This window comes from Cnephaeus nilssonii, assembly GCF_951640355.1.
Source record: "Cnephaeus nilssonii genome assembly, chromosome: 21".
Classification (NCBI taxonomy): Eukaryota; Metazoa; Chordata; class Mammalia; order Chiroptera; family Vespertilionidae; genus Cnephaeus; species Cnephaeus nilssonii.
Window position 1 is genome coordinate 35,406,615 of NC_137092.1, and position 13,391 is coordinate 35,420,005.

General features: G+C 53.2%; 1 protein-coding gene across 4 annotated transcripts in view; it reads right to left on the reverse strand.

Moving 5' to 3' along the window:
• Positions 1 to 12,443, reverse strand: part of TMCC2 (transmembrane and coiled-coil domain family 2) — a 36,350-nt gene extending 23,907 nt beyond the window's left edge. The window contains exon 1 of one of the 4 annotated variants that reach the window (XM_079761274.1): positions 11,610 to 12,443. In XM_079761274.1, coding sequence (XP_079617400.1) covers positions 11,610 to 11,822 — 213 coding nt within the window. In that variant the 5' untranslated portion in view covers positions 11,823 to 12,443. Of the gene's footprint in view, positions 1 to 675; positions 778 to 7,485; positions 7,509 to 10,544; positions 11,213 to 11,609 lie in introns of those variants that run through there. The other 3 variants (XM_079761276.1, XM_079761277.1, XM_079761275.1) reach the window with 3 other exon arrangements.
• Between the last annotated feature and the right edge of the window lie 948 nt (positions 12,444 to 13,391).

The following is a 13,391-nucleotide window of genomic DNA, read 5'->3' on the forward strand; positions in this document are numbered from 1 at the left end:
TGATTTCCCTCTGGTCTGATTCTCCCCCGTTCCCCAGCCCCTTCCTCATTCTAAGGTAGGTCCTCCTTCAAGCTGCATGGGATCCTCTAGACCAGCAGGCATCCATTTCCAAAGAGGCCTCATGGTGACACTCTGGGAAAATCAGAGCCATACAATCAAGCTATGCTGTTGTAGCAGACACTGCTAACTGCACACTCAATATATTTTCCCCTTTCTTTCTTTTTTTAAAATTTTTTTAAATATATATTTTATTGATTTTTTATAGAGAGGAAGGGAGAGGGATAGAGAGTTAGAAACATCGATGAGAGAGAAACATCGATCAGCTGCCTCCTGCACACCTCCTACTGGGGATGTGCCCACAACCAAGGTACATGCCCTTGACCTGAATCAAACCTGGGACCCTTCAGTCCGCAGGCCGACGCTCTATCCACTGAGCCAAACCGGTTAGGGCTCCCCCTTTCTTTCTTAACAACCAAACTGCATAGCCTTCATGCACCCTCTAAAAATTCTTGCTTCATCGGACTCCCTTGCAGCTAAGAGTAGCCACATGACACAGTTTTAGCAAAAAACAAACAAACAAACAAACAACAACAACAACAAAAAACCCAAGGTGAGACTCTCTAGAAAGACTTGCTTCCCTGATTAAAGGTCCTGGCCTTCCTACTTCTTCCTGACCGGAATGTGGAGGTAATGCCTGGAGACGCAGCAGCCATCTTGCCACCAGGTGACTGGCATGATATGAAGGTCCGTTTGCACACAGTGGAGCCTGAGAACTCGAGGGCCCTACGGAACCACCAAACCAGTTGTGAGTGCCTATCCTGGGATTCTTGCTGCATGAAATAAATAAACCTCGCTTTGTCTATACAACACAAGTATGATTTTCTGTTATTTGGAGCTAATCTCATTCCTGGTATTGTTGACAATAAAATAAACTTCACTGGAGATTCCAGGGCAGTGAGTACATCCACATGCCAGGAGGGTGGGACACACCCAATTCCTTCAGGACAGAAACTTGGGACCCCTCCAGACCTCACTCTATGTACCTCTTCCTCTGGCTGTTCCTCTGTGTCCCTTATAACAAACTGGTAACCATAAAAAAATAAAATAAATATGTCCAGCCGGTGTGGCTCAGTGGTTGAGCGTTGACCTATGAACAAGGAGATCACGGTTCAATGCCTGGTCAGGGCATATGCCCGGGTTGCAGGTTCAATCCCCCGTGGGGGGCATGCGGGAGGCAGCCGATCTGTGATTCTCTCTCATCATTGATGTTTCTCTCTCTCTCTCCCTGTCCCACTCCCTTCTTTTCTAAAATCAATAAAAAATATTTTTAATAAATAAATCCCTATGGACAAACCTTTCGTGTAGTCAGTAATGTGACCACTTCTTTAGCACACGCATCAAAACCTGCTGTCCAAATGAGTGCCTTTCCCCTCAGACTGGAGCAAACCCAAGAGGCGCTGGGGTCCAGTGCGGCCCTGGCCTCAGCCTGCCCTTGCAGCTCTGCTGCTGAGATTCCCCACCTGCTCCCGGGCTGGGCTGCTCAGAGAGGCAGGCAGCTGGACCACCGGGCCAGGCGAGACAACGTGTGCTGTAATCCCAGACAGCTGCTCGGTCAGGGGGCTGGTTTCTGTGGCCAGGCGGAGCCCTCAGCAGAGCTCCAGAGCCCATGGGAGGAGGGCCGGGACTGGGAGGACCAGGTGAGAACCCACAGTCTGTACCTCCTGAGCGGGAACTCTGAACCCAGCCATTTGGGGCCCCAGGAGCCACATCTGGAGGAACAGCTTTTAATCGCATGAGGCAGCCTCCATCATTTTAAAAACATTCCAGAGAATTACACTTCCTGGATTTTCTTTTTTTCTCGACAAAAACTTCCAGAGCAGAAAACTGAGACCATGGAGAAACCAAAAGACGCTGCCTGTAGATCTGCGTTAGCTGCCCCACGCTCACCGTTCCTCTATCCCCCGCGTTGTAGACCGCTGCACCTGCATGTCCGTTTGTGCAGACCGCTGCACCTGCATGTCCTCGGCCACACTGCCACGGAGCTGTGTAAAAGGTTAGCATTTTCATTCCCACCTCCCTGAGTCTCACTGCAATCCTCCAAGTGGGCGGGGCCCTCGCCTCACCCATTCTACCCACCAGATAAGTTACATCATCAGAGCTCACTGTAAACTAACCTTTTCCAGTCTCAATGTGCTTTTTCTCCTGCATTATCTCACCTGATTTCCCCAGAAACTAACAACAGTGACAGCAGTAACATTTCCATTTTTAGACGAGTCAATTAAAGCTACCACCATTCCGTCTTCAAGAGTTTAACTCTGGGACTGGCCCCCCCTCCCCCCCGAGTTCGGGCTACACAATGCCAGCTTTCCCGTGGGAGTCACCACTCCTCAGGGCCCGACGAGGCAGAACCACCTGAATCCACTCTGGGTAGAACCAACGCGTCCAAGGCAGCCTGGACCGGGGAGCACAGTCGGCTCTGGGCTAGAAAGGGCCAGATTCGCCGTCTCCAGACCGGGCGTGAGCCAAGACACCTCCCTCCTCCTTATGCCCAAGCTGATACCAGGCCTCCCCCCAGTGCCGTGGATGGGCCAGCTGGCTCTGGCATTGGTCCAGCCGCTTTTGCCAAATGGTCCCATTACCTATCACAAACTGTCTTTCTAGCATTCTATTCCAGGTCTTTCTCCTCTCCCCACCACGCCTAACCTAGCTTCTCCAGCAATGAGGCCAACCTTCCACATCCACTCAGGTAAGAAACAGGCCCTCCTAAAGGCCTCCCCAGAGGTCCCAGCGCCGGAGGCATTTCCTGCCCTCAGCCCCAGGAAATGGGTGGAGGTGCCATGGACAGCAGCCAGCGCGGTCTGCCACATGGCCTTGCATCCTAAAACCCCGGGTCCGTTTATTTTTAATATTACACAACAGCATTTTTCAAAGCGCTTGCCAATTTATGCTGTCATTCCAGCCTGATGCCAGCCTACCCCTCAGGAAGGGGGAGGGGACGGATACAGCAGCAGAGTCTCCATTTTGCAGGGGAAGAAACTGAGGCCAGCACCGTCACGTGGCTCATCCAAATCACACAGACAAACCCTCAGCTTCTGATGGACCTTCCCCTGCTCACCCACGGACCCCAACCCTGGAGCAGACACGGTAGCTATCTGTTTCCTGGGACAGTATCAAAGGCAGGTTCAAAACAAAACAAACGGCCCCCTGAACTGAGTGGTAACTTTACCCATGTCACACGTAGGACCTGGGCAAGACCTTCGACGCTGTGGCTTCGTGTCACACCTCCCCACCCGTGTAGCAGGTGAAGGGACGCAGGACCTCTGGCCCAGCAGCGTGGAGGAGTCTGCTCAAGCCTGTGGTAGGCACGAAGGAAGGGAACAAAAAAGTCAAAAGGATAGTGGGGGGCAGGTGAGCTCCAAACGCAAGAGCTTCTCCTCACAAGGTGCAAGGCAAGAAAGCGGGGTGGCGGGCCGGACTGCTGCTGCATGTGGGTGCCAGGGAGGAGGTGGTTCCGGAGTTTTGATATAACATGGTGCGTTAAAAAAACAATAACCACTCAGCACATCCACGGAACCAGTCTTAAGTTTTGGAAACGAGGAAAACCATGGTGACTAGCTGGAGGGAACTTGGCCACCAACGCAGCAGAAAGCACCACCTGCTCTGACTAACAGGTTCCAGCTACTAAATGTCACTTGCTTTTCCACACTGACTTTTGCTTTTCCCCAGCTGCCAGAAGCCAGTTTTTGGTGGCCAAATGAAGCCATGTAGTAGGAAAAGAGCTGAGATGTTTCAGAGTCAGAGGTGGGCACAAACAGAGGTTTCCTGATTCACAAGAAAAAGCAAGATCTACCCCAAGCAGCCCAGAGGCTGGGAGTGAGCAGAAAGAGCTTCCGCGTCAGCTGCCTATGGGAGGTAATGAGGGGAGGGGGCTGCCTCCTTCCCTGGAGCCCTTTCTAAGGGCAGGAAGGACCCCATCTTCTTTGGTGACATCGTCCTCTCCGGAAGAAAGGGTGGACTAGATGGCTTCTGAAAGATCCTTCCCGAGACGCCTGTGGTCTCCGAACAGCTAGGCTTCATCTGTTTTCCTCCCTGGGTGTGGGTCCCCCAAAGAGGAAGTTCGCTCCAAAATCTGCAAACACAGCTGCCTGAGGCCAAAAGTAAAACGCTTCGAGGCACAGAGTCCCTGCCACCATCTGATGAAAAACAGCCAAAGTGGCTTCTCATGCCCACAGGTCCCTGTGTTCCTCACAACTCCCAGAAAAGCTGAAAGCATCTTGAAAAGTCACACTAACCTACAGCTCACGGATCCCACCTGGCAGCTGCCTGCGTGTCCCTTCCTCACACTCGGGTTTGAAACTCCCTCTGTCCCCCACGAAGGTTTGGCTGTGAGGGTTCAGCGGGGTGACTGGGTCACAGTGAGCCTTAGTGAGCCTAAGTCGCCAACGTTTCTCTATTTATAGGGTCTCTATGGAAACGGGGCCAGCATTAGAGAGCTAATGGCTGGAAAAACCCACAGAGTTCTACTCTCTGGGATGCGAAGTGAATTGCGGAAGTCTCCAACGGCTCTTCAGAAGCTTCGGGTGGGGACCCCGGGGTTGGAGGGGGACGGGAGCTGTCACCCCAGGTCTGGCACCAGGGACCACAAGGAAGAGTGAACAGGCCTGTTTGGGGTTTCTTTAGAAGCACAGTGATGAAAATTTTTTTTGAATCATTTCTTCTCCAGCATCACAGCTGATATTAAAAAACAGACCTCAACTCGGGCAAATGATTTCCCCATTCCCAATTTTATTCGTTTCCTTCGTGGCTTACAGAGTTCTGTCTAGAGCCAACGCAAGGTGGGACAGTGACCTCACCCATCGGGTCATTAGGCAGGACAGACTCAACATCCACCAGCAAGGAAGATTGTGATTCAAATTACCTGCATGGTGTGCCCTCTCCCTGCCTCCCCCTCCGTGAAGCCCTCTCTGACCACACCATCTGCAGTGAGCTCTCCGCCCCCCACCCCTGCTCCGAACTCTGGACTCTAGAGTCTAGAGAGCACATTATCTGCAATTAATCGTGTACTGCCTCATGATATGGCTTCCCCCCACTCTCTCAAATGTCACCCAAACTTTTCACTGGCTTTTGGACGAAATTCACAATGAGCATATGAGTGAATGGAGGACAGGACCTGTATCATCTATATCTTAGTGTCCCTAATATTCCCGGCAGAGACCGCAACACAAACATGGCGAGTGCTACTTAATTATGTTTATTTTCTGAGTGGAACTATCCACGTCTACAAAACGATCTTTAAAAGGTCATTTCATCCTTAGACAACTACTTTTCCAAAGATTTAAAGTGCCTAGTAGGGCCCTAGCTGGTTTGGCTCAGTGGATAGAGCATCTGCCTGCGGACTGAAGGGTCCCAGGTTCGATTCTGGCCAAGGGCACATGCCCGGGTTTCGGGCTTGATCCCCAGTACGGGGCGTGCAGGAGGCAGCCAATCAATGATTCTCTCTCATCATTGATGTTTCTATCTTTCTCTCCCTCTCCCTTCCTCTCTGAAATCAATAAAAGTATATTTTTTAAAAAAGTGCTTAGTAGGGCCGCTTTTTGTCGTGTCTAACCCAGATCTCTCCTGCTACATTTTCAACCCTTGTCTGAGTAACTGACAGGATCAAGCTGGCGTGGAGGCGTGTGACAGACCCAGGAGCTCCAATGTGTTCACTGTCCCCACATGTGACTTAGGTGGGGCTCGTGTCCCTACTGCCAGGGTGGGCGTCACTCAGTTAACTTGGCTGAAATGAGGAAGCCTTTCACCATTTGGTTTGGAAAGTCAACTGCTGTCTTTCTCACATCATCACGAAAAGTACCTGCTATCCCTCAACAGCTTTGTTCTAACGTCTTAATAAGGAGAGAGGCTGACGCGTTTGGCTGGCTGAGGCGGACCCTGTCCAGTCAAGCCCCCGTTCTAAGAAGGACCCTCCTAGTCTATGAGGATGTCAAAAGGAGGTGCCATTTCTCACAGGAGCGATGAAGGTGGAGATGAGTTTTAAGTTGGCCTCCAAGACCATCACTGAGAAGCCAGCTGGGCTTTGTCCCAGCCCCGACACTCATTTTTTTTTTTTTTTTAAACTTCAACCCCAAATTCAGATCCTAGCAGATGTTTCCATTCCTTGAGGGAGAGATTCTTGTTAATGGGATTGGCAGTTAAGACACAAGTAGATGCACTGAAAGGACATTCTGTAAATACTGAGCCTGCAGGACAGTTCCCACTAGAACTAGGCAGCTGGGAATTGATCTAGAACACGTGTGGCAGGAGAACAGAGAGCTTCTTTTGACACATGCTTTCCCATCGGTCGCTAGTTCCTCCTGAGCCTACGTACAGGGCTGCTCTGAATATTACTGAAGACAGAGGGGATGGGAGTGGGGCAATCCCAGGCCTCGGGAGCCCTGCCCTCCTCACATTAAGGGCAGGTGGGATGAAAACAGGTGATCTCGCCCTAGCCCGGTGGATCTCAACCTTTCTAATGCTGTGACCCTTTAATACAGTTCCTCATGTTGTGGTAATCCCCAACCATAAAATTAATTTTGGTCTTAGGCAACCCTGCTAGCGGTTTTTTTTTTGTTGCGACCCACAGGTTGAGAACTGCTGCTGTAGAGCCTAAGACCATCGGAAAACACAGATATTTACATTACGATTCATAACAGTAGCAAAATTACAGTTATGAAGTAGCAACAAAAATAATTTTATGGTTGTGGGTCACCACAACATGAGGAACTGTATTAAAGGGTCGCGGCATTAGAAAGGTTGAGAACCACTGCCCTAGCGGACCGCAGATCCGCAGACTGAAGGGACCCAGGTTTGATTCCAGTCGAGGGCAGGGACCTCGGTTGCAATCCCCAGCCCCTGCCTGGGCGTGTGCCTGAGGCAACCAATCCCTGTGTCTCTTTCACATTGATGTTTCTCTCTGTGTCTCTTCCCCTCCCTTCCACTCTCTCTAAAAAAACCAATCGAAAAATATCTTCAAGTGAGGATTAACAAAAAACAAAACAAACAAACAGGTGACCTCACCATTCTTCAGCACCCTCCACTGGTCCTGACTATTTACAGGCTGGGAAAACAAGTGCCATTCCAGCCCAAAAGGGTGCTGTCCCTGAAGGGACCTGGCCCCTGCCATTTCACTCCCGGCTTGGAAAGCCCCGATCTTCGTGTTTCATAATTAACATTCCGCCCTGACTTTAATATCTTGCTCTATGTCCACCTCCCCCAGAACATCTTTTCCAATTAACCCCGTGTGCTTCTGATTCCATCCTATGATGCTTGAAGCACCCTGAAACTCATGTGTCCTTCGATGGATGACTTTCCTGCAAGTGCTCCATCCTGTTTGACTGGGAGCTCACCTAGAGGCAGAGACAATGCCCGTTGCCAAAGAACTGATCTCCCATGACCTTGCTCTTAGGTCTACCTCAAGCCTGCCTCCCCCAAGGGCCCAGCTCCCACCTGAGATTGCAGGGATCTCCACACCTCAGCACCTCACTTCTAAAGTGGAACCAGGAGCCTCGAGGTGCAGCCAGGCCACACAGAGCCACACTCTTGCCATGGGAGCCTCCCCCTGAGTCCCAGAGCGCACACTCCTTCATCCCGCCCACATTCCTATGAATAGCTTGTCTTCTCCACTGAAAAAAATGGAGAAACCCAGACCCATTAATTTTATCAAAACCCTAGGGCCTAGGCCTTAAAAAAAAAAAAAAAAAAGTAAAACAAACAAAAGAACAGAACAAGCAGCAGTTTCCCGGGAATGCCAATGTTCTCTTTCTTGACTTGGGCAGTAGGGAGATGGGGTGTTGGTTTTGCGATTGTTACTTAAAGCACACCTGTCTTTTCAGACACTTGTGTATATGCAGGTCGTATTTCACAGTTTAAAACAGCGCCTTTCCCACTGAAGGCGTTCAGCACCTGTGGACCGTGATCCCTTCTCCCGTGGGCCCTCGGCAGGAGTGCTGAGAGAGCAGGGCCACTGTGGAGTGCGGGCTGAGGCCCGGCGCTCTCCAGGAAAGGCGGAGGAGCGGCTGTGACTTGCCTCCGGCTTCTAATTGCTTTTCCTGACCTTCCTGAGTGGGACCAGTGTACGGTGGGAATGAAAGCACATGAGCGGGAACCCAAATGGGTCTTGGGTCAAAAGCACTTGGAATAATGGAATTTGGAGCCACCCCGTTTCTTCCCGGAAAAATATAAATACTGCTCAGAAATCCCTGGGGAAATTATTCGCAGGGGCTTTTGTGAGGGAAAAGAACCTCCAGGGAAATGCTTCTGGCAGGCACATCCAGATCCTTCCTTTCCGGATATTCCTCCTGCTACACCAGTGGGGGCTGGGGAGGGGGGAGGGAGGGCAGGGAAAAGAGGGCAGAGGGGAGAAGATTGGGGGTTTCCTCCCCTGCCTTCAGCTTCTGAACTGCATCAGGACAGGACCAGGGACCTGCGCTTAGCCACGCCCCCCGGCCTCAGAATGTCCATCACCTGCTGTATGTGTAACAGGAGTGTGTGCTGCCCGGCCCTTTCTGCCGCTTTCCCGAGCTCCGCCCACTCCCGTTCTGCCTGGAGCTGGGTTCCTCGCCGGAGAATGCCAGTGTACCTTGGGTCAGCCAACACTCTCTGTGGCCAGCAGTCCTGGCATCTCCTAGCAGGGTTTCTGGGAGCAGCAAAGGACTGGATAATGATGACAGTGGAATCAAGACATGAGCTTGGGCGGTTCAACAGGAACCCAAGCCACAGAGGGAAGGGATGTGCCTCTGGATTGTCGCGTGAGGAGTAGCTCAGACGGCCCCAACCTAGCTGCACCAGCCTCCCTGTAGGGCAATGTTCACGTTCAGGTTGGCAGTTACAGTTTTATGATGGCTCTGAAACTAGTTAAGACTGTTGCTTAACTATTTCCCCTTCTTTTCACTGGCCCTCCCCATCCCATAACCACAGATGCCAGGCCACACGAGCAGAAGTTTTACAGTGCAGAGCGAAGGGCTGAAGGATGGAAGGACGGGGAGGGAGACCACAGGCGAGCGCCACCCCCCCTCCCGCCCCCCGCCCCAACACCTCGCTGCCACTGGTCAGGGCATCATTCAGATCTCTCTGGCAAAGGCTAAAATGCTCTCTTCTCCCCACCCCCTCACCTCAATGGAGGTGCTTCACATAAAGCCTCTTACTTTCTTTGCCCCTTTCTCAAGAGGACTTCCTCCAGTGCACTCAACCCATCACTATGCCTGAAGCTGTCACCAGAAAATACAAGTGGGACTGAGGGACCAAAAGTTCCCTATCTCCAAAGTTTAAGATGAACACAAAAGCAAACCGGAACTGCTGGTCTCCCTCGGCCAAACACAGGTGTGAAGCAGGGGGTGTTCAAAAGTAAACTTGCCCCTTCCTTGTACGGCCATCAAATCGAAAACAGCTCAGCGTCGACCCAGTGCGAGAGCCGATGGTGGAATTTTCCCATCGCTGGGAGGCTCTGGCAGCGTTGGAAAACAAGTCTGGCCACATCTAGTATTCCTAGTCCCTTTCTCCAGAAAAGGGGCTCAGAAAAGCGGGGTGATTTGCCCGAGATCACACAGCAAATCAAACTGCAATAGCCCCCAAGTTCGTGTCTGGCTCTGCGGTCCCTCCCCTGTAAACATGTGTGAAAGCAGACTGGGAGAAACAGCCCTGCCTGTCTCCCTGTGCTCCCACCAGCAGGCAGCAGCTATGTTGTCTACTCCTTGCTGCCAACCGGGTCCAGAGGGCCGAGATCCACCTCAGGGGTCTGTTTTCTCCGGGGCGGGAGTGGGGGGATCCAACTCCTTTTGTCACACCTGGTGTTAATTTTGGTTCAGGGGAGTTCAGCATTCAATATCAAGTGTAGAGGTGTTGCTATTTTTACCGCAACCAGAATGAAGGTGTCACCAGAGAGAGAGAGAGATGTTATAGAGTGAGGTGAACAAGCTTCTTAAAGTAGCTTTATCTACAGAGGCAGACGCTGCAGCCCTCACACCACAAACGGCCCATCTTGGGGGGGCGGGGATGGAGGATGAACGGAGCCCTCAGTTTCCACAGCTGGCCTAAGCTGGAGTGTGTGTGGGGGGGGGAGCTTCCGAGCTGCTCTTTCTGGACTCAGGGTGAGGGTCCACCTGATGAAGGAACCAGAGTTCGCTGGCCAAACTCATCCACCTCGGCCCGGAATGAAGCTGAAGTCTGCAGCAGAAGGCTGCCCCCCACCCCACCACAGCATTCAGGGCATCCCTGTCCCTTCACCATCTCCTTTAAAATAGGACCCACGCCTCCTGAGCACACAGGGTGGGCTCCAGGGTGGCAGCGGGGCCAGGCCCCCAGCTTCCTGTGCACAGACGGGCCCGCGGAACTCATCCTCAGACATCAGGCTAGCCCCAGACCTCTGAAAGGGGCAGCAGACCCAGAGGTCACATTCGAGGAACTACTACCATTTTTAAAAAATCACACACAAGGAGCTAGCTGTCCCCCTTCTCATCCCTCCCCAAGGAACACAGACAGGTCACACACACAGGTAAGAGCACACTCACCTGCGCTCTGACTTCCTGACTCTGAGCCGCTCAGGCCAAACGAGGAATGTCATTGGCTTATTCTGGTGAGCTCCTTAGTGTCTGCTGCTATAGGATACAGGCTTTATTTGACATAGCGAGTCCGTTCCCTCCCCTAGTCCAGACCTCGCACCCGCTCTGGAGAAAATCTCCCCGAGGCATCAATCTCCAAGGCATCTAAGTTCCTTCCGTGGGCTGACATCTCGCTCAGTCTGGAGGTGAGCTGGCTTGAGAAGCCTGAGCCTGCAGTCCCTGCTCCAGCTAAGGTGCGTTATTTACCGCAGCTGCTGTTTTCATTAATATAGAGACATACTCAATGCAGCTCGATAATTTTCTCAGCACCCTCAGGCTGGAAAATAAACCACTCCCCGCTGCGTGTGATCAGCTCTCTCGGATTCTGGTTCTAACTGCCGGCTCAGCATGTGTGCAACTTGAACCGAGGCCCCAAACCAGCCCAAGTGCTCGGCCACCTGTCAGTTCTCCACCCGGGGGTGGGTTCCACCAGCAGGCAGGCAGGCAGGGATGGCCAAGCACTAGCTTAACCTCTGGCTCCACCTAACGGCAAGAAGTCCACACTCCCCTTTCACAGATGGACAAACTGAGCTTCACCCAGAAAGGCCTCCAAAGGAGGAAACTAATCCAGCAAAGACGATTAATGGTCCTGTTTGGCCTTCCGCGCTGTCATTGTCTCCCCCTGCCATCTCACAGGACGGAGAGTGGTGTCAACTTTTTGGTTAGCGTCTTGGATTTCTCCAGCCCTTTGTCTGAGACTAGCACTTCACACATTATCTTTCAAACATATATTTACGGGTGAGTCACTAGAAGGTCTGCTGAATAACGAGGAACAAACAACAGAAGCCTGAAATGGAGCCGAAAGGCAGAGGCACTAATGGTACCTGAAGTCCAGCCCAGGGTTCTGGCCCAACATCCTCTCTGACCTTTGCCTGGCTTTCCCATCACTTCCATCCTGTGAAAGCACTTGGGCGCGGGGCAGGGAAAAAGCGAAAAGTCGCCGGCTGGCCCGGCCAGGGGAGGGTCTGTGCTCACCTTTAAATCGGGAGGCTTGCTTCGGGGTCCCGGGTTGGGCGCCGAGGCCGCGCCCGCGCCCGCGTCTGAAGTTGGCCCGCCAGCAGAGTTAGCACCCGTGGCCGACCCAGGCCGGAGGTCCGCGCCGGGCAGGTGGCAGACGGCATCTTCCAGCCCACCTCCATCCTCCTCTCCCTGCTGTTGCTGCAGCTCGTCCGATTTGCACCTCTTCATGCTGTATGTGGGTCGGCCGGGGGAATCTGTCCTTCCCGCGACCCGTCTTGGGGGGAGGGGGCGGGGAGAGACCGCACCCCCTCTTACACTCAGAAACGAGGCCCACGATCTAAATGACCGACGAGGAAAGGAGTCGACGGAATACAATTTCTTGAATTAAGAAATAAATCTTTAAAGGAGAGGGAGGAGGGAACGAGGAGGGGAGCCTTGGTTACAGCCTGGAATAGTTCCCGACGACCCGGAGAGCGCAGGCAGAGCACAGTCGAGGCTGGCCGGCAGGAGTCCTGGGGCGATCATTGGAGCGGGAGGAGGAGGGTGGCCCCCGGCCCCCCAACTTTCTGCTTCAGGGCACGGCCAGGGCAGGGGAGCTGAGCAGCGCAGCGCATCCCTCTGGGTTGGCCGGGCTCCGGGCGAGGCAGGGCTGGGGGCTGCCGGCCGGGCAGGACCTCGGCGGCCGCCCTCGGCGCCGGCTGGGGCCCCCCGGCCCTGCCACCGGCCCCCGCCCCGCATGGACCGGTCGCGGAGCCTGCGGCGCGCCGGCGCGCCGGGCCTCCTCGCTCCCCGCCCGCGGCCCGCTCCCCGCCGGCGCGCTGCCTGCTGCAAAGCCGCGACCGCAGCCAAAGCCAACGGCGAACGCAACCTACCCCGCCCGGCGCCTCCGCCTGGCAGGGGAAGGCGAGGCAAGGAAGGAGTGACAACGGCAACGAGCCAATGGGAAGCCTGCAGGGCCGAGGGGGCGTCACACCGCCACGTTTTAGGGTTGGTTGCACGGTGTGCGCCCCCAGGAGAAGTCTGGAGGGCTCTGCCAAGGCGTCCTGGCATTGCGGAGAGGGCTGCGGAGTAGGGGCGGGGACAGCGGGCCACCCGGGACCAGGGTGACTGATGCTGCAGGGAACCTTCCAGGAAAGACTCTCTCGGGATTACTCCCACCCACTCAGTTTTATTTGGTGGGGAGGGGGCGCAGTAGGTGTGCTTATCATCACTGCTTTTTTCTCTCTAACTTTGCACACTATATATATATATATATATATATATATATATATATATATATATATATATATATATATATATATATACCAGAGTCCTGGTGCACGGATTCGTGTGCCGGTGGGGTCCCTTGGCCTGGCCTGCAGGATCAGGCTGAAACCATCAGTCCGACATCCCCCAGGGGTCCCGGATTGGGAGAGGGTGCAGGCCAGGCAGAGGGACCCCACCGGTGCACAAATCGTACACCAGGACTCTAGTATGCATATAAGATCTTTGGTTAATCTCTTCTCGCCCTCCCTCTCCCCCCTGCCCTCTGAGATTCATCAGCCTGTTCCATGTTTCCATGCCTGTGCGTTGAGTGTCTGCCCCCTGGTAGTCAGTGCACAACATAGCTACCAGTTAATGGTGGCCAGTCAGACACTTAGCATATTAGCCTTTCAGATAGATAGATAGATAGATAGATAGATAGATAGATAGATATCCCTTCAATGTGGAAGACTCTGGTCCCTAGGAAACTTGGTCTGAAACAGAAACTCATAGCTACATTCAGCGCTGCAAACGCAAAGGGAAAGGGCCTTCTTC